This window comes from Drosophila willistoni, assembly GCF_018902025.1.
Source record: "Drosophila willistoni isolate 14030-0811.24 chromosome 2R unlocalized genomic scaffold, UCI_dwil_1.1 Seg200, whole genome shotgun sequence".
In the NCBI taxonomy this organism is placed as follows: Eukaryota; Metazoa; Arthropoda; class Insecta; order Diptera; family Drosophilidae; genus Drosophila; species Drosophila willistoni.
The window spans coordinates 7026929-7050077 of record NW_025814051.1 but is presented as its reverse complement, the minus strand read 5'-3'; the positions used below and the strand labels follow the sequence as shown (position 1 = coordinate 7050077).

At 38.9% G+C, this 23149-nt stretch overlaps 10 protein-coding genes across 10 annotated transcripts; 5 read left to right on the top strand and 5 right to left on the bottom strand.

Annotated features, from left to right (window-relative positions):
* The first annotated feature begins 241 nt into the window (after positions 1–241).
* Positions 242–2143, top strand: LOC6643617 (U1 small nuclear ribonucleoprotein 70 kDa). The gene is made up of 2 exons (XM_047011105.1): positions 242–352; positions 429–2143. Exon 2 carries the CDS (start codon positions 512–514, stop codon positions 1922–1924), a length of 1413 nt encoding a protein of 470 aa, XP_046867061.1. The 5' UTR covers positions 242–352; positions 429–511; the 3' UTR covers positions 1925–2143.
* A 1822-nt stretch (positions 2144–3965) lies between these two features.
* LOC6643616 (small ubiquitin-related modifier 3) lies at positions 3966–4866 on the top strand. Its single transcript, XM_002066393.4, has 2 exons — positions 3966–4083; positions 4239–4866. The coding sequence occupies exon 2, from the start codon at positions 4331–4333 to the stop codon at positions 4619–4621; it is 291 nt and encodes a 96-aa protein (XP_002066429.1). The 5' UTR covers positions 3966–4083; positions 4239–4330; the 3' UTR covers positions 4622–4866.
* A 1881-nt stretch (positions 4867–6747) lies between these two features.
* Positions 6748–8363, bottom strand: LOC6643615 (oxygen-dependent coproporphyrinogen-III oxidase). The gene has a single exon (XM_002066392.4). It carries the CDS (start codon positions 8175–8177, stop codon positions 6996–6998), a length of 1182 nt encoding a protein of 393 aa, XP_002066428.1. The 5' UTR covers positions 8178–8363; the 3' UTR covers positions 6748–6995.
* A 291-nt stretch (positions 8364–8654) lies between these two features.
* LOC6643614 lies at positions 8655–11949 on the top strand. Its single transcript, XM_047010961.1, has 4 exons — positions 8655–8833; positions 8900–9025; positions 9163–10930; positions 11668–11949. Exons 2-4 carry the CDS (start codon positions 8952–8954, stop codon positions 11899–11901), a joined length of 2076 nt encoding a protein of 691 aa, XP_046866917.1. The 5' UTR covers positions 8655–8833; positions 8900–8951; the 3' UTR covers positions 11902–11949.
* A 5-nt stretch (positions 11950–11954) lies between these two features.
* Positions 11955–13096, bottom strand: LOC6643613 (hydroxymethylglutaryl-CoA lyase, mitochondrial). Its single transcript, XM_002066390.4, has 2 exons — positions 13023–13096; positions 11955–12970 (listed from the first exon to the last, which is right to left on the bottom strand). Exons 1-2 carry the CDS (start codon positions 13083–13085, stop codon positions 12032–12034), a joined length of 1002 nt encoding a protein of 333 aa, XP_002066426.3. The 5' UTR covers positions 13086–13096; the 3' UTR covers positions 11955–12031.
* A 271-nt stretch (positions 13097–13367) lies between these two features.
* Positions 13368–14481, top strand: LOC6643732 (ZZ-type zinc finger-containing protein 3). The gene has a single exon (XM_002066389.3). It carries the CDS (start codon positions 13438–13440, stop codon positions 14479–14481), a length of 1044 nt encoding a protein of 347 aa, XP_002066425.1. The 5' UTR covers positions 13368–13437.
* Positions 14482–14494: 13 nt separating this feature from the next.
* On the bottom strand, positions 14495–15971 carry LOC6643731 (enoyl-CoA delta isomerase 1, mitochondrial). Its single transcript, XM_023176399.2, has 4 exons — positions 15910–15971; positions 15327–15565; positions 15120–15266; positions 14495–15058 (listed from the first exon to the last, which is right to left on the bottom strand). Exons 2-4 carry the CDS (start codon positions 15549–15551, stop codon positions 14591–14593), a joined length of 840 nt encoding a protein of 279 aa, XP_023032167.1. The 5' UTR covers positions 15552–15565; positions 15910–15971; the 3' UTR covers positions 14495–14590.
* Positions 15972–16352: 381 nt separating this feature from the next.
* LOC6643730 (translocon-associated protein subunit gamma) lies at positions 16353–17380 on the top strand. The gene is made up of 2 exons (XM_002066387.4): positions 16353–16619; positions 16695–17380. Exons 1-2 carry the CDS (start codon positions 16472–16474, stop codon positions 17117–17119), a joined length of 573 nt encoding a protein of 190 aa, XP_002066423.1. The 5' UTR covers positions 16353–16471; the 3' UTR covers positions 17120–17380.
* Positions 17381–18445: 1065 nt separating this feature from the next.
* On the bottom strand, positions 18446–20742 carry LOC6643729 (3-ketoacyl-CoA thiolase, mitochondrial). Its single transcript, XM_002066386.4, has 5 exons — positions 20606–20742; positions 20164–20330; positions 18894–19667; positions 18675–18829; positions 18446–18608 (listed from the first exon to the last, which is right to left on the bottom strand). The coding sequence occupies exons 1-5, from the start codon at positions 20622–20624 to the stop codon at positions 18527–18529; spliced, it is 1197 nt and encodes a 398-aa protein (XP_002066422.1). The 5' UTR covers positions 20625–20742; the 3' UTR covers positions 18446–18526.
* A 465-nt stretch (positions 20743–21207) lies between these two features.
* LOC6643728 (probable splicing factor, arginine/serine-rich 7) lies at positions 21208–23116 on the bottom strand. The gene has a single exon (XM_002066385.4). The coding sequence runs from the start codon at positions 23000–23002 to the stop codon at positions 21398–21400; it is 1605 nt and encodes a 534-aa protein (XP_002066421.1). The 5' UTR covers positions 23003–23116; the 3' UTR covers positions 21208–21397.
* Positions 23117–23149: the final 33 nt, after the last annotated feature.

The window sequence follows — 23149 nt, the reverse complement described above, 5'->3', positions numbered from 1 at the left end:
TTTAAATGAAGCTTTGCTCTTTAATCAGCCATCATCATTCTAGTTAAGTTATTCAATTTCAAATGCAATTAGTAGTTAAACGAACCAGTTCGTCTTAGACCACAGCTAAATATTTTCGAGTTTGCAGCCCTTGTACTTGTAACCGCTTCGACAATCGCTAAAAAAATACAACGGGTGCGAAATCGATATACCTATCGATGTATGGTTCATCCCATCCCTAGCTGCACACACACAAGCGCAGCGAAGAAAAAAAGCGAATTTTATAAGTTTTTTTTTGTTTGATTTTACTAGCATAAAAAATCCAATAAAGCAGCAGCGGCGATATATAAGGCAATTCAAATGGATATTTGAGGTAAGTTAAAGCTTAAATTAAATGGGAGACAGCAAACACCAAACCAGCCATAACCTAAAAAAACTGTTTTCCTTAGGTTTCCAGAAGAAGGTAATAAACAAAATAAAAAAAAACAAAAAGTACTAAAAATAGGAAACCAAAAAAACACATCTAGCAAGAATGACCCAGTATCTACCGCCAAATCTTTTGGCGTTATTCGCCGCACGGGAGCCCATACCATTTATGCCTCCCGTAGACAAGCTGCCTCATGAGAAAAAATCACGCGGCTATTTGGGAGTGGCAAATTTTATGGCCGATTTTGAGGACCCACAGGATACACCGCTACCGAAAACGGTGGAAACGCGACAGGAGCGTTTGGAGCGACGCCGACGTGAAAAAGCCGAACAGGTAGCCTACAAGCTGGAACGTGAAATTGCATTGTGGGATCCAACCGAGATTAAAATGGCCACAGAAGACCCATTTCGTACGCTATTCATAGCGCGTATCAACTATGACACTTCGGAGTCGAAGCTCCGCCGGGAATTCGAATTTTATGGCCCGATCAAGAAGATTGTCCTTATTCATGACCAGGAGTCAGGTAAACCCAAGGGCTATGCCTTCATTGAGTATGAGCACGAGCGTGATATGCATGCCGCCTACAAGCACGCCGATGGTAAGAAGATTGACAGTAAACGTGTTCTAGTGGATGTGGAGCGAGCCCGTACAGTGAAAGGTTGGCTTCCCAGACGACTAGGTGGTGGCTTGGGTGGCACCCGGCGAGGTGGCAATGATGTCAATATCAAGCACTCTGGCCGCGAGGACAACGAGCGAGAAAGGGAACGCTATCGGCTTGAAAGAGAACGTGAGGATCGTGAAGGCGGCGGGGTAGCGGGTGGTGTTGGTGCTGGTCGCGGTCTTGATGCCCGTAGTGGACGCGGTGCCGCATTTAATATGGGCGACAGTCGTCGACGGTCACGGTCGCGTGATCGTCGCGATAGGGACAGAGATCGTGGCGGAAGAGGTGGAGCCGGCAATGGTGCTGGTGGCGCCCGTTCCCGCAGTCGTTCGCGCGAACGAAGGAAACGTCGTGCCGGCAGCCGAGATCGCTACGCCGATGACTTTGATCGCCGAGACAGGCGTGACCGAGGAGGCGAACGAGATCGGGATCGTGATCGCGATCGTGAACGTGAGCGCGAGAAGAAAAAGAAACGCTCCAAGTCACGAGAACGTGAATCATCGCGGGAAAGGCGCGAACGCAAACGTGAGAGGAGGGAGAGGGAACGTGGTACCAGCGGAGGTGATGTTAAAGAGCGTAAACCCGATTTCCGTGACATGGACATTATTAAGATTAAAGAAGAGCCCATGGATGATGGTTATCCCTCATTTGACTATCAAAATGCTGCCGTTAAACGCGAACAGTCGGACGATGAGCAGCAAGAGGAGAAATATCGTCCTCCCCCAAATATGTTTAGTGTTCCGCCGCCGCCCATTGTTGGACGCAACAACAACAACAGCACCAACAACAATAACAGCAACAGCAACTCGAATTCCACTCCTGACAATGGCCCAGAGCAGAACTGGTGGCGTCAATAGATCGAGATTCATATGGATGGATATGGGATTGGTATTCATACGACAAGTTTATGCACTTTTATACACACAGAGAGAAAGAAAACAAAACAAACTTTTGACGACGATCCCAAAAAAATTATTCGCTCCACATGCTAACTACTCTAGAAACCATTTTGCAGGTTCCATTTTACACTAAAAAAAACATGAAGAAAAGAAAAAAAAAAAATAACTAATTGTGCATAGCTTAACCTAACAACAACAAACCCATTTACAAATTTATAATTAAACATATTTAATGAATATGAAAAAAAAGTAAGTAAACTAAAAATAAAGCCAGCCTCGAGTTATGTGTTTGTTTCCCCACCTTTGGTAAGGGGGTTAACGGGAATAACCAGATGATGATGATGATCATGCAGATGATGGTGTATCAATGGCAGAAACGAATTTCCACTTGGATTGGTAAACTCCTTTTTAGCCCATGGTGGTTCGTGGGTCTTTTTTTCATTTCTCTTTGTCATACATAATTGTATTTTTTTTTATGTCTTATATTGCAAAACTTGCACTAACTCGTGCCCTTTCTATTTTCTCTATTTTTTGCAGTTTTCAATCAGAGTTGAAAATCTGAAAATTAGTTCCGAAAAGTAAGAAAGTTATGTATATAAAAAAAAAACAAAAAAAAAAATAATAGTTAAGAAAAAAATTTAAAAAAAGCTTACATCAAAGGTAAATTCTGTTGTTTAAATTGCACAAAATCTCACTAATATGTTGTTGTTCCGTTCCTCCATCGTTCTAGGCCAACACTAGAAACGTGATGGCTCCTCACAGAGATAGAAATACATCTCCTCCTCCATTCTTCTCCTCCTAAATATGGGTTGTAAGTGTGTAAGTTAATTTCAATCAAAAAACTGCAAAACAATGTAAGTTTCATCTTCTGGTAAGATTTCGAAGTTTCTTCTCCCATTTATGGTAAGAAAAGAGAGTTTTTTGTGTCAAGGGATTTATCCCTAGCACACTCGGGCTTCAATCTGCTCCATGTCCCCCAACTCATCTGGTAAAAAATAATGGTAACATTTTCAATTTGGAAGCAAGGACTTCTTCATGGTTTGTTGTGTGGAGTAAACGGTTTGATATTGATAAAAAAAAAAAAGGAAAAGGATCAAATTGGGGTTTGCATTTAAAAGTGTTTCTGTGTTTTTGTGTGTCTCTAGGGAAATTAAATTGTAATGTAACATATATTTCGAAAACTAAGTAGGCCACGTTGTAATATCAAATTTGTATAAATTGTCTAGTTTACCAAATTTTACCTGTTCGAATCTTGAGAGCAAGCAATAAACATCTCGTTTACAATTAAAATTTGAGCAAAAAAATTATTTTTGAAATGTGTACTTTAAACAAATTCTATAAGTAAGTATATCTTATTCCTAAAAAAAAAGAAACATTTTTTAAAATTTTCAATGAGCCGGCAAATTTCTGTTTTCAAATGCCCTTAATAACGGTATATTGTTGCCCTGATAGAGGCAAAAATATGATCTTTTAAAAATATGCGAAAAATTTGTGTTTTTTGTGGACATTTTTGACATTGTAAGTTATTTGAATAATATTATAAGTGAAAAATTCAATAAACATGAAAAGTTGGGCGGTAATTAAAATTACACTTAACACTAAAAACTAGCTATAGCTACAAGGCTTTGAGCTACATTTTTACATTTATTCATTTTTTTTTTTAATATTTACATATTTGTATTCTTAAGAATATTTACGTATGTATTATATTATATTAATGTTTATTTCTTAGATCGCTTTATGGTAACAAACTCTTGGTATTTTTGTGCAGTCTTGCTAACTGAATTTTTGGTATTTTTTTTTTGCTAATAAATTTACATGTTCCGTTTTTCAGAAAATTGTGCACACATTTTTGTTGAAAATAGCCGCATTGAGCATCAAATTATTTATACAATCTCTCGGTTGCATTTTTAAAACTAAATGGATTTACTTTGCAAATTCCAAAATACTTTTGCAGATATTTTTCAGCATTTGGCTATCGATAAATGAGTTGTCGATATATTAGTGACAACCATTTTTTGGCGTGTGTAGCAGAAAGAAGCCGCTTAAAGAAGAAACAGCGAAAAACGCTCATTTACAAATATTACACGCAAGACTGAAGGCTTATCGTACACTAGGTATACAATTGTGTAAAGTGTTTATATAAAATAAAAGTAATTTTCATAGTTAAAACAGAATTTTCGGTGCCTACTTTTATTTCACTTTCCTCCCCCGCAGTCTTGTCTCGTCTATTGCTAAAACAATTGTCTCTCACTCTCTATTTATCGTACAGCACGCCCGGCATCATTAGAAGTGGTCTCCATAATAAGTTAATATTCTCATTTTCCTTCCTGCTGCAATCAGCCCAACAAATAAACAGCCAAAATGTCTGATGAAAAGAAAGTTGGCGAAACGGAACACATCAATCTTAAAGTTTTGGGCCAAGACAATGCCGTTGTACAGTTTAAAATCAAGAAGCATACACCATTGAGGAAACTAATGAATGCCTATTGTGACCGCGCTGGACTCTCCATGCAGGTGGTGCGTTTCCGTTTCGATGGCCAGCCGATCAATGAGAACGATACTCCAACCTCACTGGAGATGGAGGAGGGTGACACTATAGAGGTGTATCAACAGCAAACCGGCGGAGGCAGCATCATTGTTGCATTTTATTAAATAAAATATATATTATACATAGTTAAGCTCCTAGTTACACCTCATTTTTATGACAAACAAAACAAGAAAAAGCAAGGAAAAAAAAAACACTAAACAACAACAAACGCGCTTTGCTATCATACTGAAAACGACAACAAAAAACAAACAAAACAAAAAAAAAACAAATACAATTTATACAAAACTGTCCGGCAGATTAATTGAAAAAATAAAGCATTCTTATAAAAACTACGATTATGATAAAAGGATACCAAAAATGTCTAAATTTTTCATTTATTCCTCACCCTCCTCCTACACAAAAAATACCCTGTGAATGTAGCTTGGCATTTTTTTTTTTTTGCTGTTTCGCCGGCTGGCGCGAATTTCCCGCTTTTATCCCTCTGGTTTCTGATAGTATACATACACAATGACTTATATATACATATGCGTGTGCTATGGGGGAAACGTAAATGTATTGTGTTTGTGTGTATGTGTAAATGGGTATACATACACAGATTCGAGACTGACCCGACCTTAACTGAATGTTGAAGAAATCAGGCAGAGCGGTATACATGGTGAATACATGGCGAGCCAATATCATAACCTCACTTCTTAAAAAATATAAATGGGAAATATTTGATAAGTATACACATATATGATGACATCATCCCCGGAGAGCATTCTAGAATGACTAATAGTGTAAACTGTACTTTTTTAAATAGTTAGACTAGATTCTAATAACTTTAATTTGAAACTAGACAAAAGTCCAATTTGGATTGGATATATGTACATACATATGTATGTAGTACATATCAATATATTTATAAAACGAAAAGATGTTTACAAAATATGATGAAATGTTTTTCATTTCTTGTTAAACTCAAAATTGATATAATACATAGCCCAAAAACTGGTTTTCATCTCTAAAACTTTTATAATTTCAATATCTAAGATCGATTTTACTTACAAAGTGGAATATGTATAGTTTTTCTTTTGAATATCAAAAATAAAAAGGATTGCCATACATACATATGTAAACAAATTATGCTCATCTAAAAATTTAATTTTAAACCTGAATCTCATAGATTTAAAACATGCTCAAAAAGTTAATTTGAGATAAGACATATTAAAACCATTTGTTTCCTTTAAAACTTGCTTCATTTTTTTGATTTATTAAGAAAAGGGAATATATCACTTCAAATATTATGCTATGTACATACAAACATACATTTACATACATATGTATGTATGTATATACATATATTGAATAACGTCTAAAAATCCCCAACTCCACCCCTGTTAGTAAACGCCGCCCTCGTTCGTATTTTTAATTATTATCATAACTGTGAACGGATTAAAGTAACTAACTTAATAAAATTCTTAAATATAATAGAAATGAGATTTAGATTAATTATTTGCTGAAAGATATATATAAGATATTATATATATTTCTATATAGGAAATTATAATTTTCGATCTATAAAATTGTCCCACTTCCAAATTTCTGCCTCACTGGGACACCACTGTAAATCCAGGGCTGCAGGCACATCTCTTTCATGAACAATTCCTTCGTTGCTTCATTTGGGGATTCTCTCTAAGAAAAATTTCAGTTTTGCTAAAAGAAACAGTCGACTATATTTTGGATCAAAAATTTCATTTGTATTCTTTTTAAAGGATATTTTTGTGATCAGAGCACTTCCAAAAGCGAATAGTTTGAAAAATAATATTTCATCATTTTTATAAAAGCTGTTTCTACATACATATGTTCGAATTGGAGCAGTGGCTTAGGAGCCATTTACCGTTATCCACACACCCATTTCATTATCCTCGCCGAAACTACCAACAACATACTCAAGTGTTACACAAATAAGGAGAGAATATGTACATCATGTAACGCTGAATTTCAGACTTTGTTTTGTATTTGGATATTTTCTTTTTTAGTTTTGAATAAAACGTATAATAATAATATATATGGATAGAAAACATTCTAAACTATTACTTAGAATTTTCAGCTAGATTAAGCGGACTTACATGCACACAAAGTTGTGTATAAAAAAAATTGAACAATAATTTTTACTTATTACCACATTAACCATGTTTGTAAAAAAAAATTATATGCCGCTTCATAAACGATAAAAAATATACAAATATTTCTTGTTTTAACCGTAAATTTGTAGTCGAAGAAAACACATTTTTAATTTCTTTACTTTGCTTCTCTTAATTATAATTAGTTAACAAGGCAAATTTTAATACAAAGAACAATTTTGATCGTATTCAGTTTTTAATTTAAATAATATTGCATATATATATCTAGATTTATATGGATAAAAAGGCACCATTTCCCAATATATTTAAAATAAAAGTCTCTCTACAGCCGCTGACAACTACCCATTTTCGTTTAGACCCAATCTTTGGGATTTTTAAGTACTTTAAGTAGTTCACTTTCTCTGGTCTTCTCCTTGGGCTCGTGCATGTACTCCCAGCGGGCATGGAGAGGTAGAGACATCAAAATGCTTTCATACCGAGCACCTGGCGTGTAGAGTCCAAATTTGGTTCCACGATCATAGATCAGATTGAATTCAACATAACGGCCACGACGAAGCAATTGCCATTGACGCTCATTGTTGCCGTAGTCATCGTTTTTGTGCTTCTGAACAATGGGCAGATAGGAGGGGATGACGGCACGGGCACAGCTTGAAATGAAATTGAAGCAGGCATCCTGATTTGGGCCGTCGATGTCATCAAAGAAAATTCCACCAATGCCACGACATTCGTGACGATGCTTAATGCGGAAGTATTCATCACACCATTTCTTGAATTTGGGATAATAGGTGGCATCATGTTCATCGCATGCATTTTTCAGGGTCTTATGGAAATGGACGGCATCTTTCTCATCCAGATAGTAGGGGGTAAGATCTGTACCGCCACCGAACCACCATTGTTTCTGGCCATCGGGAGTCTCTACCTCAAAGTAACGATAATTGAAGTGTATGGTGGGCACATTGGGATTACGGGGATGGATGACGGCACTGACACCACTGGCAAAGAAAGGCAATTTGCTACCCTCGGTTAGATTTTTGCCACGCGCACGCATCTGTTGCACTGCCTGTGGTGGTAGCCAACCAGTGACGACGCTAATATTCACTCCAGCCTTCTCGAATACATCGCCATCCTGAAGGACACAAGTAATCCCGCCGCCACCTTCTTTGCGCTGCCAACGATCTACGATAAATTTCTGGCCATTCATCTCTTCCGTTTCCAGGGAGCGACAGAATTCCGCTTGAATTTCCATAATTAGCAATTCCACACGATGCCGCATGTTATCTGGATCCTCCAACAGGACATTGGCATCCGTAATGGGTTCCGCCATGAAACGGTTCACATTCAACTTACGCTTGACCTTTGATGCATCATCGGGCGCCGCCGCATTTGCGTACGTGATCAGTGTGGCGAAGCCACTACTTGCCAGCATAAAACCACCAACAAAGAGACGTTGATGGCTCCTCCTGCTTGTTCGTCTTAGCAATTGGAATGTGCTCAATGACACCAAAGTAGAGAGCCTTTGCCGTAGAGCATTCATTGTGCTTGGCCTACTTTAATTTAGAACTAAATAATTTTTCACACAATCTTTTTTTTTTTGTTATCTTTTGGCAACCGGCATTAGGATCTTGTGGGTGCTCATAGGGGTGGTGTGGGGTAGAGCTGGGAAATCCATCGATGGCTCCATCGATAGTATCGATGGAATTTATAAAGTGCGATAGATCGATTTCGATGGCGATGTTGTCGAAATTGAAGAATAAATCGCACCACAAAAAGTGAATACCCAACGAATACCCTTTCGAACCACACCGAACCGGCAAAAGCATGGAACTTCCAACCGATGAGGTGAACGGCAACCGATGAGCCGAAGTGCATAATTCTTGTCATCGATAACAGTAAATACTTAAAAGGGTTGCTATCGTTATCGAAAGTGTCATACGGGCATATACCACAAAAAATACTCTTTTGTTTTGCAGCCCTGACTGACAAAACCACGATGGTATCGATTTTCAAATTTACCCGTCTCTGTCAGAGCGTCGATTTCTCAAATGCTAAGAAAGGAAAAAAATACAAAACGAGGAAGCGATCACTGATGTTGTAACGAAAATAAAATACAAAACAAAGGCATCTTTTTAACAAATACTGTGGATTTCAATGGTTTCACATTTATCTACAAAATAGAAAAGGAAAATAAAAGTAAGTAGTTCTAATGATAATGATCGTGCGATGTTGAATGGATGTATCTGCATTTTCTTCAATTAGGCGTCGTGTTTAGATAAAGGAGGCCGACACAAAAAAAAAAACACTTAAAATCATGTCTGATCTTGGAAAATTCCAAAATAATCCGGCATGGCGTGAAAAATTGTGCAAATTTCTATTAAAGGAACGGTAAATACCTGCACATATACCTCGACCTTGCTAGATGTTTGACAAGTAGAATAAAATTAGATGAATTTGTTTGCATGACACAAATTGAAAAAAACCGAGAGAAAAAGAAAACGTATAACAATTCATTCGTATTTCAGTTCACCGCCTAAGAAGATAATCCCAGCTGCAGAGATAATGCAGCAAGCAAAGGAAAGTCCTTACAGAATACACAAGGCAGAAATGAATCCACCACTTGATCAGTCCGACGACAGTCTTGAGGTCGACGACACCTTCTCGGCCATGGAACGTATGTGCGATAAAAGTGGATCCGATCCGGATAGCACTTTATTTCAATATCTGCACAGCGGTGATAAGGAACAGATCATCCATTTGGCCAAAGAGCGAAACCAGAGCAAGGAATTGCCAGATGATACATTCGCTGCCATTGAACGAATGTGTGATAAAAGTGTATCCGATCCAGATAGCACTCTATTTCATTATCTACAAAGCGAGGATAAGCAAAAATTCATTCAAAAGGAATTTACAGATGATAATAAGGAATTTGAAGCATTAAATCGCTTAATGGCTGATATAAGCACTCAGGAACAAATCGATATGGAGAGTCCTCTAAAAGGTGTGGAGCACACACTATTGGAGGATGTTGAGGCACCTTCTCGTTTTTGGGACAGTGATTCATCTGTCAGTCAAGACGGATTGATGCCCAAGAAGACATCCCCCGTCAAAATGGTTGGCTTATTACGTCCATCAACCATTATTGAGGCAAATGAAGCAGATGCCTCCAGTAATGCATCATCCACTAATGGTTCATCGTTGATGAGCAGTTTCCAAACCGCCATGGGAGGATTAAAGACCAATATTACAATGAGCAGTTGCTATGAGACAGCTACAGATACATCTGTAGCTGGCATGGATGAGGCTGAGGCTGGTAGTGTGAGTGTAGATCACTTATTAGATGCAGCCATACGCCAAGCTAAAGCCACGCCCCAAAAACAAATCGAGGAACTTATTAATACTGAAGAAAACTGTGAAATGGAAAATACTATTATAGAATTATCATCCTCCTCGGATGAGGAATATGAGAATGAACAGGCCACAACTTCTATTAAATCGGAGAATATTACTGTGCAGCTAGAGGAGGAGGAGGAGGAGGAAGATGATAAAGAAAATTCACGATCCATTAATTTAAACAATACCATGGAAGAAATGGAATATATGATGCAAAAGGGTTTGGAATATATTGCTGCCAGCAGTGCTGCCAAGAACACGCATTCACCTAAAGCCTCTGTCGCCACCGCCGCCGCCCCTTCACCTACAACAGTTCTATTTAAGGCTCCTCCTGCTCCTGCACTAAAAATTACCACTTTAAAGTCACCCAAGACCTTTACTATTACACCAACTGGGTCACCCAAAAAGTTAATTAAACAAAACACATTTGTTGTATCACCTCGATCGAAACCTAAGTCATCACCTCTGGCCCAAAAGAAACTTACTCCATCATCCTCAGGCATGGATCGCTTTGATATTAAAATGGAACAACCGAAAAGGAAGTTCTTCATGGATACTCCAACAAAATCATCGGGAACGGCATCGGCTATACCCATGCGGCATCAAATGAAACTAAAAACACCCACATATGATCATATTGTTAGTCCGATTCGTGCATACACTCACAAATCTGGGACTGCTCCGTTGATGAGTCAATTCCATAAGACAGGCAATGAATTCAGCTCAGAGGTGATGACCGACTTGGAGAAGGGATTGGAACATAATAATCATTTACAAAAGCCCCGCCAAGATGAGGCACAGATGATGAATGCTTTAAATATGTCAGAGATCGATGGAATCGATCGTACCACAGCTCGCCGTTTGCCCAAGAAGGCTTATATTGGTTCCAAAACTAAGCATGTAAGTTGCTCGTCTAATCTCTTTTATATAATTTATAGTAGTAAATGTTTTCTAGTAGATCATATTTGTCGTTTGAAGGCAATTTCACTTAAACTTTTTATCTTTGGAAATTTATTAATAATTAGCTATCATCTGTTCTTTTATATGTTCAATCGTATCATCTATTCTAACTATTCTCATAATTCTCCAATAATTCAATCGATTCATATTAGAGAGCTGCATGAATTAGAGAAAAATTAAGTTGAGTTAACAATATACAAAACGAAATGAATGAATTAAAAGACTTTGAAAGTCGACTTCAAGTAAACGAATTGAATGAGCAAGACAATGAGTTGCTATGATTGCCTTTCATTAAACATTAATATTCACACTTATTCATTTCATTGTGTGGTAGTCATTCATTCATTTGAATTCAATTCGAATGGATTCTTTTGACTTTGATTTTTCTATCTTTCATGCAGCTCTCTAATTTATATATTCTTAATTAAATTTTCAATATAGTTTGGATTTGTTTATTAAACCAATATAAATTTTGATTTTTGGGATTTGTTATTCCATTTCTTCGAATGAAACTAATTAAAATATATATTCGTAAACTATTTATTCCATTTAAGAGTAAGGAATCTTGCGATTGTTTCGTACCAGATTAAAATTGAATCCTTCCAACCTTTAACCCTTTACATTCCAAATGTTTTGTCTATAATTAATTAAGTTTCCCTTCTTGTTTTTCCTCACAGGTGGTGGATGAACGTACACCCATGCCAATGCCAAATGTGCCGAAAATACAGAAATATTTGAACTCTGCCGTAGAGCCCACTGTACTGCGTCATGATGGCAAGATGAAACTACCGAGTGGAGGACAAGCACAAGCCTCACATATAGCAAGACCTTCGAATCAAAGTTTGGCTGATCTTAGTCTAGCCTCCGGTGATGTTTCGTTATACACAATGAAGGATGCGCAAAAATTCTAATTTAATTATTATATGCTTGTCCATTAACAATAAAAAAAATAACAAAAATATGAAACAATTTTCAAGTATTTCTAGTAAATGCCATCGTTTACATTGGGGATAAATCACTGATCCTTTGTAATCACAATTATTAGGAGGTGGTGGCTCCCTTCCAGGTGCGATTAACCTTGGATTCGCTTGGTCTGCCCAGCTGGGAGCAGATATATCTGCCCACGCCAATTAATTTTTCCAGCTGGACACCTGTCTCCAAGCCAAGGCCATGCAACATGTAGATGACATCTTCAGTGGCTGCATTGCCTGAAGCTCCACGAGCATAGGGACAACCACCTAGACCAGAAACGGAAGCATCTACCACCCGAATGCCATAGTCGAGGGATACAAGAATATTGCTCAAAGCCTGTCCATAGGTATCATGACAATGAACAGCCAAATTCTCCGGAGGCACAGCCTTAACCACCTCATCCAACATGCGTCGCATGCTACCCGGTGTGCCCACACCAATGGTGTCGCCCAAGGAGATTTCGTAGCAGCCCATTTTGTGCAGAGCTTCAACGACTTTGACCACGGCTAATGGGGAAATGGCACCCTCATACGGGCACCCAACTACAGTTGACACATAACCACGGACACGAATCCCACCGTGCTTCTGGGCTGCCTTCAATACGGGACGAAAACGTTCAATGGCCTCGGCTGCGGTGCAGTTTACATTTTTTAACGAGAACGCATCCGATGCAGCACCAAAGACAGCCACCTCTTCGGCTCCAGCTTCCAGGGCACTCTCAAAGCCTTTTAAATTCGGAGTCAATACGGGATAACTAATGCCCGGAACTTTACGGATGCCACGGAAAACTTCAGTATTATCGCCCATTTGTGGTACCCATTTGGCACTCACAAAACTAGTGGCCTCAATGCTGGTTAAACCCGTCTCCGATAAACGATCTATTAATTCGATCTTGGTAGCTGCAGGCAACAATTTGGGTTCATTTTGTAAGCCATCCCTTGGACCCACCTCCACAATACGGATGCGATTCGAATTAGTGTTCACATTTTGTTGTGTTACGGCCGTGCGCTATAATAAAGTGGTCAAAAAGCATTCAATTTCTATATATTTTACGGCTCACCTTGGCTATAGACCAGGCTAACGAGCAACAATTGGTTTTAAGGAATTGTGGAAATTTTTGCATTTCGGTTACGTATGGATGTCTATCGATCGATACGGTTATTATCGATATTTTTAGACATATCTATTTTCGGATATACAAAATTTATATGTGAAACGTCATGGTTTAATTGATATAGTTATTATTTAAGATCACACACATTTGTCTTTTGGATAATAAATGTAATTACATTTTATTTACTAAATAGATTCATTTAAATAGTTTGCGTAGAAAACTTGTTTATGGTTAGCGATCGATGAGAAATCACCCTGTGAATGCCTAACAATTATTTGCCATCACTAATTTATTAATTTGTACCATCCCAATTGCTACAAAACGTTGGCGACTTTTTTGGATCTGTGGCAACGAAATTGAAATGGAAGACGACGACGACAATGATGTTTTCCACTTTGAAACGGAGCATCTAGCTCTGCGCGGTAATCAAAACTATGTGAATTTGTTGCGTACCATTGCTGTGCTTCAGGCTCAACGTATCCGTGTCCACCAACAAATTGACGAACTGGAAATAGCCCGAAAACTATATTTAGAGAATCCCGAACTAATGCTTGAAAAGCTGCGCAAGAATGAACCCTTGATAGCAGACAATTATATGACAACAGTCACATTACCAGAGTTGCCCTCATTGAAGGATGAGCCAATGCCCAGCTTTTCCACCGCTTCACAAATACCAGATCAGTCTTCCACTGGTGTCGATGATAAGAAAGCGAGTGGCACCCACAGCCATTTATGGACAAACGATGAGCAGCGCCGTCTGGAACAGCTGCTAATTGAATATCCACCCGAGGATATAGAAATGCGACGTTTTGGCAAAATAGCCAAGGCTCTGGGTAATCGTACGCCCCAGCAGGTGTTTAGTCGTGTCCAGAAATACTTTCAAAAACTTCATGATGCCGGAATGCCAGTGCCAGGACGTATACCAAAACACAGACGACCCGGTTTGAGTAAACCGAAACTACATTTACGTAAATCCACATTCTTTCCGGCTCAGAATATAACCATGCAAATGCCTGAAGATGATTATACATTTCTGGACGACCTGCATGGAGTTTCTTTACAATCTCCGACTTCGTCGTCACTAGTCAAAATTGAACCCAAAAGCGAATCGGAGACCATCGATGCTGAGGGCATTGATACAGAGGCGAAGCGTAAGCAACAACTAAAAGTAAAACTCTTGACTGGCATACGGGATGAGAAATTGCAGTCCATGGATGGCTATAATCCTGATCCCTTAGCACCCAAGTGTGCTGAGTGTGAAGAGGCCGCTGTAACACGTACAAATTGGCGCTGTAATAGTTGTTATTGTCCATTAAATCTCTGTGGAGATTGTTTAGCCGATCAGTTGATAAATTTTAGATTTGAGCATATAACCCATGATGTGGTTGTGGATGCTGATACATAATATTAACTTGTAATTACATTTAAACATTAAACTTAAGGATTTATAATTGCATAAAAAGGTAGAAAAAAATTATTTGACAAAAATGCATCGAAGTATAATTAAATTTCATTTAATTCTTGGCCTTCTTTTTGAGACTTTCGAGATACAGGCCCAAACCTTTCTGTACGGCTGGCTGATTGACGAAAAACAAGAATTTTTCCAAATCTTGAACACGTTCATTTTCCAATTGCTGCAAATCAGCGGCACGGAATTGCTGTTTAGTAAGAGCACGGGCCAAGGGATTGACTTTGGCGAAGGACCCGATGAATGCGGAACACTTTTCGATGGCTTCTTCCTTGGTGTTGGCAACCTCATCGATTAGGCCCACCTGTAGAGCTTCTTCGGTAGTAAACATACGTCCTTGATTGAGGGCACGTTCGGCTATGCGACGGGGCAGGACACTCAGAAATGAAGACATAAACCATTTGGGTGCCACAATACCCAATTGTGTCTCATTGAGGCCAATAGTGAATTTTGGTAGCATCACACGGTATTCACAAGAAGTGGCTAATAAGCAGCCACCAGCTGGAGAGTGGCCCTGTAAAAGAAACAAGTAGTTATAGCCAATCATGACTGGCTCAGCAGTTTCTCCGACTTACATTTATTGCCGCTGCTGTGGGTACACTGCTGCCATAGAGAGCCAACCAAACATCCTGCAGACTGGTCCAAAAGGCACGTATTCTCTCTTTGTCCGGCTTGTACATCTCCAGGATGTCCAGACCAGCCGAGAATATGGTGGGATTGGACTAGAAAGGGTACATGGATTGTTATTAAAAGGAAAATCATTGAGTTTTTTCTATAGTTACTGAGGTGAGTATAAGGCCACGACTTTTGTTGCTTTCAATTTCATCAATAGACTGACTTAGATCCTTCAATAATTCCAAATTTAAGCCATTTACTGGAGGGCGGCACATGGTTAGAGTGGCAATTCCTGTCTTATCATTAACCTCTACTGTGGTTAGTTTTGCGGCAGTGGACATAAGCCTGTTGGATCCAATCCGAGTTAAGGTCAATAGACTTGAACGCAGCATTTTGTGAAAGTTTTCTAAGTAAAAGAAAGAAAGATTAAGTAAAATTCAACAATGGGCAGAACAAACTGTTCTGTTTATTATTGAAGTTCATGTGTTGAATACAAATGAAAATCGATCAAGTTTTAAGTAAATCCACTTGTTTTCTACATGTTATATATTCTTTCTTGTTAAGTATTTGTACAGGGTACAAGATCGGCAAAAATAATTCAAATTGACCTTTGGACAAGAATCTTTTTTTATCAGTTGCATTGTGTAGGACAAACAAAGTTTAATCAAAAATAAAAAAAATAATTTAAGATTCATTAACTAAACCATCTTACTAATATTTTACCAAATTTCAGGTGGTAAATTAACTTACTTTTGCAAAAGAAAATTAGATGGAAGAAAATTCAAATATCAGAAACTGATCAGCTGTGTGATAAGAGTGACCAAATCGCGATTTCGATAAAATTACCAACAAATTTTGACAACTCGATGTCTATCGATTAGAGTTTAGAAAATCCTCGATCGATAGTATCGACAGGTAAAAGTGCTTGCGATAGATCGATACTTCTTATAGACACATAAATCTATGAAATGCCTATTTCAAAGTAAATTTCAGTAAAAATGATTAAAATTTCGCTTAAGTTTCGTAATTTAAATATAATATTCTTGATTTTGTTTCATTTAAAAGTATATATCAATTTTTTTTACTACTATTAAATAGTTGGACAATCGATAGTATCGATAGTATATATAATCGATGTAATATCGATAGCTTCTTATTCGGTAACCCGCTTTTACACGTCACCTGCTTCGGGTTGCATTCGTGTTTTGTTCGTGAGTGGTTGACGTTGGCGACTTTCACTAGCGGTTCTGCAGACTGACACTCTGATTTGGTTTTGATTTGGTGTGAAAAGTATAAACTAAAGTAAATTACAATGGGTTCCGGCAAACAACAAAAAGTGCAATCTTCTGGTTTCACCAAGGAGGAAGAGCTACTGCTGCAGGATTTTAGCCGCAATGTGAGCACCAAATCCTCTGCCCTTTTCTATGGCAATGCCTTTATCGTCTCCGCTGTGCCCATTTGTAAGTGACACGTTGTTGGTTTTTTTTTTTCTTACCAATTTATGAATGAAACTCATTTGCAAATACCTTTTTTAGGGCTCTTCTGGCGTATTCATAACATGGACCTGTGGCCCAGCTCCATTCTGTTTGTGTTGGTCACCGCAGCAAGCACTTATTTGATGGCTACTGCCTACAAAAATATTAAATTCCAGTTGAAACACAAAATTGCCAGCCGTCGCGAGGAGGCTGTGACCCGTGAGGTTAACCGTCAATTGGGTGATGACAAGAAGGTGACCCGCAAGGAAAAGGATGAACGCATCTTGTGGAAAAAGAACGAAGTGGCTGACTATGAAGCCACCACGTATTCGATTTTCTATAACAATGCCCTCTTCCTGGCTATCATCATTTTCATTAGCTTCTTTTTGCTAAAGAATATTTCACCATTTGTCAACTACATTTTCTCCATTGGTCTGGCCAGTGGTGCCTTGGCGTTATTCTCCACAAGCGCTCAAACGAACTGAACAAAGAAATTGTAATATTAATTTGATTATGTTTCTTTTTTTAAATTCATGTAAACATTAAGAGATTCCATAGAAATTTTTATATACATAGATTGTTGTCTTTCTTGTAGAAAGCTGAAAAACGAAAGAAAAACCTTCCATTCGCAAAAAAAAAAAAACAAAATAAATTGTATAAAAATTACTTTTGTGCGAGAAAACATTGTCGGGATCGTTGTGCTTTAAGCATTACAATAATTAAATCACACACATTAAATCATAAAATTGTATTTTTTCGAATCAGTTGAGATTTTCAAATGAACATATAACTTTTTTATACTTTCTAAACTACCCAATTGATAACATGAACTCCAATTTGCTTAATGTATATTGTATTGTTTATATTACGTGGCAGCTTGAATATCAAATGAATGTTTTCTGCTCATGATTAAGACGAAAAGTATAGTGGTCTGTTAATTTTAGACCGGCCACAGTTAATATACCCTTGCAAGTATATGCATTGTTCTTTCCCGACTTATAAGAGTAAACTTAATAAACTCTTTTTATGTAAAAAGTCAAATATTTGGGAGAGCCCATTTAGTAGGCAGATTTTAGTCTATATACAGTCGAGTCTCGAAAATTCGTACCCCGCTAAATCGAAAAGCTCAATATTTTATAACCGCTGGTCCCTTGAAAAACTCCGTTGGAGTGGAAAACCGGGTTAATCAAAGCCTCTGTAATTCGCAAAAAACTCAGTTCCCTTGTTATTTTAAATTATCACTCGACTGTATGTATTTATGTTAATCAGTTTGATAATAATTACATAAGGAACACAAAAGTTTTTCCGACCGTTTCTTGACCGATCGTTTCTATATGAGCTATAGAATTAGTTACATGATCTTGATGACATTTGGCATAGTCATTATTGAAAACTTTTAACGTGCAAATTTGAATTTTTATAACAATTTTTCCGCCACAAAACAAAGTTACTGAGAAATCCAAAAGCGTTTTTAAAGTAATGGTTTGAATTTGATATTAAAAATCTCTGGGAATCCGATCCGGCTGAACTAAAGTATATTATACTCTAGGAGGAAAGCACGTTGTTCCACGCGCGCGGACATCTCTATATAAACTCCTTGTGTCGTGCTGATCACGTAAAATTATCCTTATAAAGAAATCCATCCCCCCATGCTATGTAGTTTTCAGATTAATATGGTTCTTTTTGGCTTGGATTTAATGTTTATATTGTCATTGTCAATTCATTCAATATCCTTGGCTAATTTATCACTCGAAACCACATAAGAACTGCTCATCGATCTGTATCTGTAATCTCATAAAACTGAACCGTTCTTATAATTTATATTTTGTTTATTTGAATTTTAAAAGACTCTAAAAATAAATGCAGGCAGGTGTTGAGAGATGGGTTTCAATTTAGACAGCTTCCAGGAGCAAGGCAATGCCCTGACCACCACCAATGCAAGCGGAACCAATGCCATATTTCAATTTTTTGCGTCTGAGAAGAGAGAATGAACATTTTTAGGTCTCAGATTTGTAAAAAATAAAGTCAATTGAAACTTACTGCAATTCATGAACCAAATGACCAGTTATACGTGAACCACTGGCACCCAGAGGATGTCCCAAGGCAATGGCACCGCCATTAACATTCAATTTGGATGGATCCAATTTCAAAGCATCCGCACAGGCCAAGGTTTGGGCAGCAAAGGCCTCATTGATCTGGAAATAGAATAAAATGTAGATTAATTTTGTTTTGGAAAGTTTTTCATGTTTGTTAACGTACCTCAATCAGATCAATGTCTTCGAGTTTCTTGCCCGAAACCTTAAGGACATTCTGGATGGCTGGAACTGGACCAATGCCCATGATCTCTGGCTTAACACCCACAAAGGAGAAGGCCACAAGACGAGCCAAAGGCTTCAGATTGTATTCCTTAATGGCCTTCTCGGAGGCAACCACAACAGCTGCAGCTCCATCACAGATGCCAGAAGCTGTGCCAGCTGTCACAACGCCATTCTTCTTGAACAACGATGGCAATTTGTTCAATCCCTCAATGGTGGTCTTGGGACGTGGATGTTCATCGATAACAAAATCAACTTCCTTGCCCTTAACCTTTAGCTTGATGGGTGTAATCTCAGCATTGAAGGCACCTTCCTTGTGTCCCTTTTCCCAGTTCTTTTGCGACAACAATGAGAACTCATCCACACGCTCTCTGCTAATCTTATACTGATCGGCAAGATTCTCAGCTGTCAAAGCCATGGGTAGCTTGCAATGGGTGTCAGTGAGACCAGCCCACAAAGCATCTTCCAAATTGTAATTGGCGCCAAGAGTTGTTCCGAATCTCGTATTACGCACAATAAACGGACTCTGTGACATATTCTCCACACCGCCGGTAAGAGCCACCTTGGCTCCGCCAACCAATATATCCTGGGCACCATTCACAATCGATTGGAATCCAGAACCACATAGACGATTGATACCCAAAGCTGGTTTCTCAATGGGCACACCGCAATTGAGGCCCACATGACGGGGCACATAGATGCCATCTGTGGAGGAGGACTGCCCGAATGAAAAAGGAAACAGAAAAAGATTAATATTTTAAAGATTGCCAAAAAACAACAAATAAACTTTATCTTATCAACGAGTCGTGGCTTCAATAACAACTTTTAATTATTATTTATTTATCATATAAGAATAGTAAGTGCATTTATTTGTGAGGGGTTTTCTGGTTTAGTGTGTTATCCCGAATTTAAGGTTTTAGGGGGCTCGAAATAGCTCCCCGGTTCGGACTTAGGGAAGAAACCAACGAAAGCAAATGAAATATAAGTTAATCCGCTACTGTTCCGTATATTCTCGCTACAGTTCTGTCTGAAGTCATATGAGATTTCATCTAATTTTGAGTTTCGTAACCCATAAGTTAGTCCATATTCTAGTTTTATGAAAATCTGTAACCCATTCCTTCAGAGGGACAACCTCTTCAGAGTCCATGACATTTTTACTCCCTGTGTCTGTAGAGTTTGGGATATGTCTCCAACAGCCTCTCATTTTCACTTACCGCAATCACATTACCAACAATAACCGTGTCCACTTGCTCGCCCTTGAGTCCAGCTGACTCTAGAGCTGCCTTGGCTGCCACTGTCTGCAATTGGGTCTGATTGATGCCCTTCAAGGAGCCGCCGAATGTACCAAAAGCCGTACGTTTAGCAGCCACAATGTAAATACCTATAAATTGAAAGGTCAATTTCAATAAATTATTCACAAAATGTTTTGCTCTTGTTTTTTTTTTCCTCTCTGTTTCATTCAACAGGTCCAAAGTCTAACCGGCTCATAGTCGTGCCTCTATGTGGGGGCGAAAGTGCGGCATCAGATGCAGATAAGACATCAACAAGTCCAAAGTTCATTATCGTGAAAACCACAAAAAAAAATGTTTTCCGTTCCGCCCTTGACGCCATTTAACCCCATTTTTTAAAAAAAATCACAGTTATTTCTTAGAATACCTTTTGTTACAGCAGACATTTTTCTTTTAATTTCACTTTTATTAATAATATAATATAACTACAATTTTATCCAACGCTGTTAATGTTTTACTCTGTTGCTTAAATCGCGACTTCTGGTCTGTTATCTGGCCGACTGACTCTTTATATGGCGGAGCGTGTGGAGCTTTGAGAGCACACGATTCTCTTGATTCTCTCAAAAAGCTCTTTTAGTGCACAAAGATTTAAATAAATGAGCGGGTTATTAACTCTGAAAGAGACTTGTTTTAAATATTGCCAATTGCAGTACTTTATTACTTAATTTTCTGTATATTTTTATATCTCTTAAGGGAAAATTGAAGAATGAATCCTTTTTGGACGACTAGGACCTGAAGTAATTACCGTTAATATGTGTGTCTTTATGATTTAACATATTTGGTCAGTCTATCCATCTTATGTTAGTCCTGAAAGAGTTAACTAAATAATAAAGGCTGAATGTCGATTTCATCATGGGGAAATTATTCTGTCAACGTCCTAAATCATTCTGTGAAATCCTTTAAAAGTACTCCAAATTTAATTTACTGTAAATAAGCCATTAGAATCCGAAGCCAATAAAAATGCAAAAATTTTCAATTCTAAATTCTGTCTCTTTATACTTGGTTTAGGGGATGAAGCTATAGAATAATTAGAGAAAGGAAGATTTACAGAGAGATAGTAAAAATCCCAATTGGGACAAAAGTTTTTTTTACTTCTTTTGTTTTACGATTTACTTAATATTTTAGAGTTTTGTATGTAATCAAAAAATTTGTAAAATTTCTATGGAGAATTAGATATATCCATATTGTCCGATTTCTCAACGCTGATAGATTTCCTTGACTTGGAGTCGGCGCTAGAGCGTGAACTCTTCACTTCCAAATCCTCGGAGATGGATTTTAGTTTCCTTGAGTCCGGAGAACGCGAACGATCGCGTTCACGGTCACGATCGCGATCACGGTCACGATCACGACGTCTCGATGATGATGACGAGGATGATGTGGATTTGGATATAACATCTTTGCGGGATTTGCTGCTACTGCTTGAGGTTACCGGCTGAGGTGATGGTGAACTACGTTTGCTTCTAGATCTGGGTGACCGTGAGGAACGCTTATCGCGATGCGATTTCTTAGAACGAGAACTAGTCTCACGCGAGCGTGATCGCTTCCCGGTGCCATGGGAGCGTGAGCGTCGTGAATGCGAACGGTGACGGGAACGTGAACGTTTACCCCGGGAACGGGAGGAACGTGATGGTTTGCCACTACTGCCACCACCTCCGCCGCCGCTGCCACCGCCGCGTGAACGTGAGCGACGAGAACGTGATGAGCTGCGACGATGTCGGGATCTGGAGCGCTTACTCCGTGATCTAGATGAATGCTTACCACCGCGCGAACGGGAGCGACGCGTGCGTGAGACACTACGCCGTTCGCGGGAGCCCGAGCGTCGGCGGCTGGAACGTCGTCGTGAACTCGAGCGATGCGATCGGGAGCGGCTAGTTCGACGATCACGAGATCGGGACCGTGAACGTGATCGCCTGCGCTTATCCTTGGCCAACATGCCAATGACTGGATCAATAGCTGCCGATATCATGCTCTGGGCCTCCTTTACTATGGTCATGGCCTCTTCGATTTCAGCCTGTGCTGCTTCATTGGATTTCGCCTCCGGCTTGGTTATGGAGTACGTTGAATGATACACATTCAAATAGCCGCCTTTGAATTCCTGTCCCTGCATACGCAGGGCATGTATAATGCTGGTTTGTTCACAAAACTCAATCATCCCATATGTCTTGTTATCCTTCTCCGCCCAACGTGCATATTTCACTTCTCCTGCCCGCTGAAAGCAATCCATTAGATCATCCAGCCGCCATTCGTTCTTCACATCGCACACAATGATGGTACGACGGATCTCTTCAATTTTCCTCGCATCGTAGAATGAGGGCAATGCTGGATATTCCGGCAAATTGAATTCAATCAATTTGGGATCATATGTCTTGATTACCTGCTGCGGTAATTGTCCCTCAATGCGATTAATAACCTCGGGAGGTAATTTGGAATCTGGCTTCTGGAGACCAGGTACTATGGTGCCATTTTTCAGCATTTCCAGTGCCCGATACTCCTCGGGTATGGCCAGCACTGGGATAACAATCAGTGCTCGATCAATGAAAACCGTATTGGTCAAATGTTGGGCAATCGGCACACTTGTCGTATCCGTGTACTTCACATAACAAATCCGCGACTGCACCGGACAAGAGACATCTCTTATGGTCGGGTATAAGCGTATCTCTTCGATTTTGCCAATGTTCCCAAATAGAGTTTGCATCTGATCCTTGGTGGCCTGCGGCGCAATATTGGTCACCTGGATCACACGCGGTGTATTACCGCCAGCCATGATTATGCTTATTATACCGTTTTCGCTTAATTTTTTGCTTAGTTTTCGTTGCAACTAAATATTTTTGCCCAAACGTTTCGGTAAAATGGCCGCCGCGGTAGCCGCCGCTAGAAAAATCGATTGGCAGGGCTGAACTTACAGAACAGA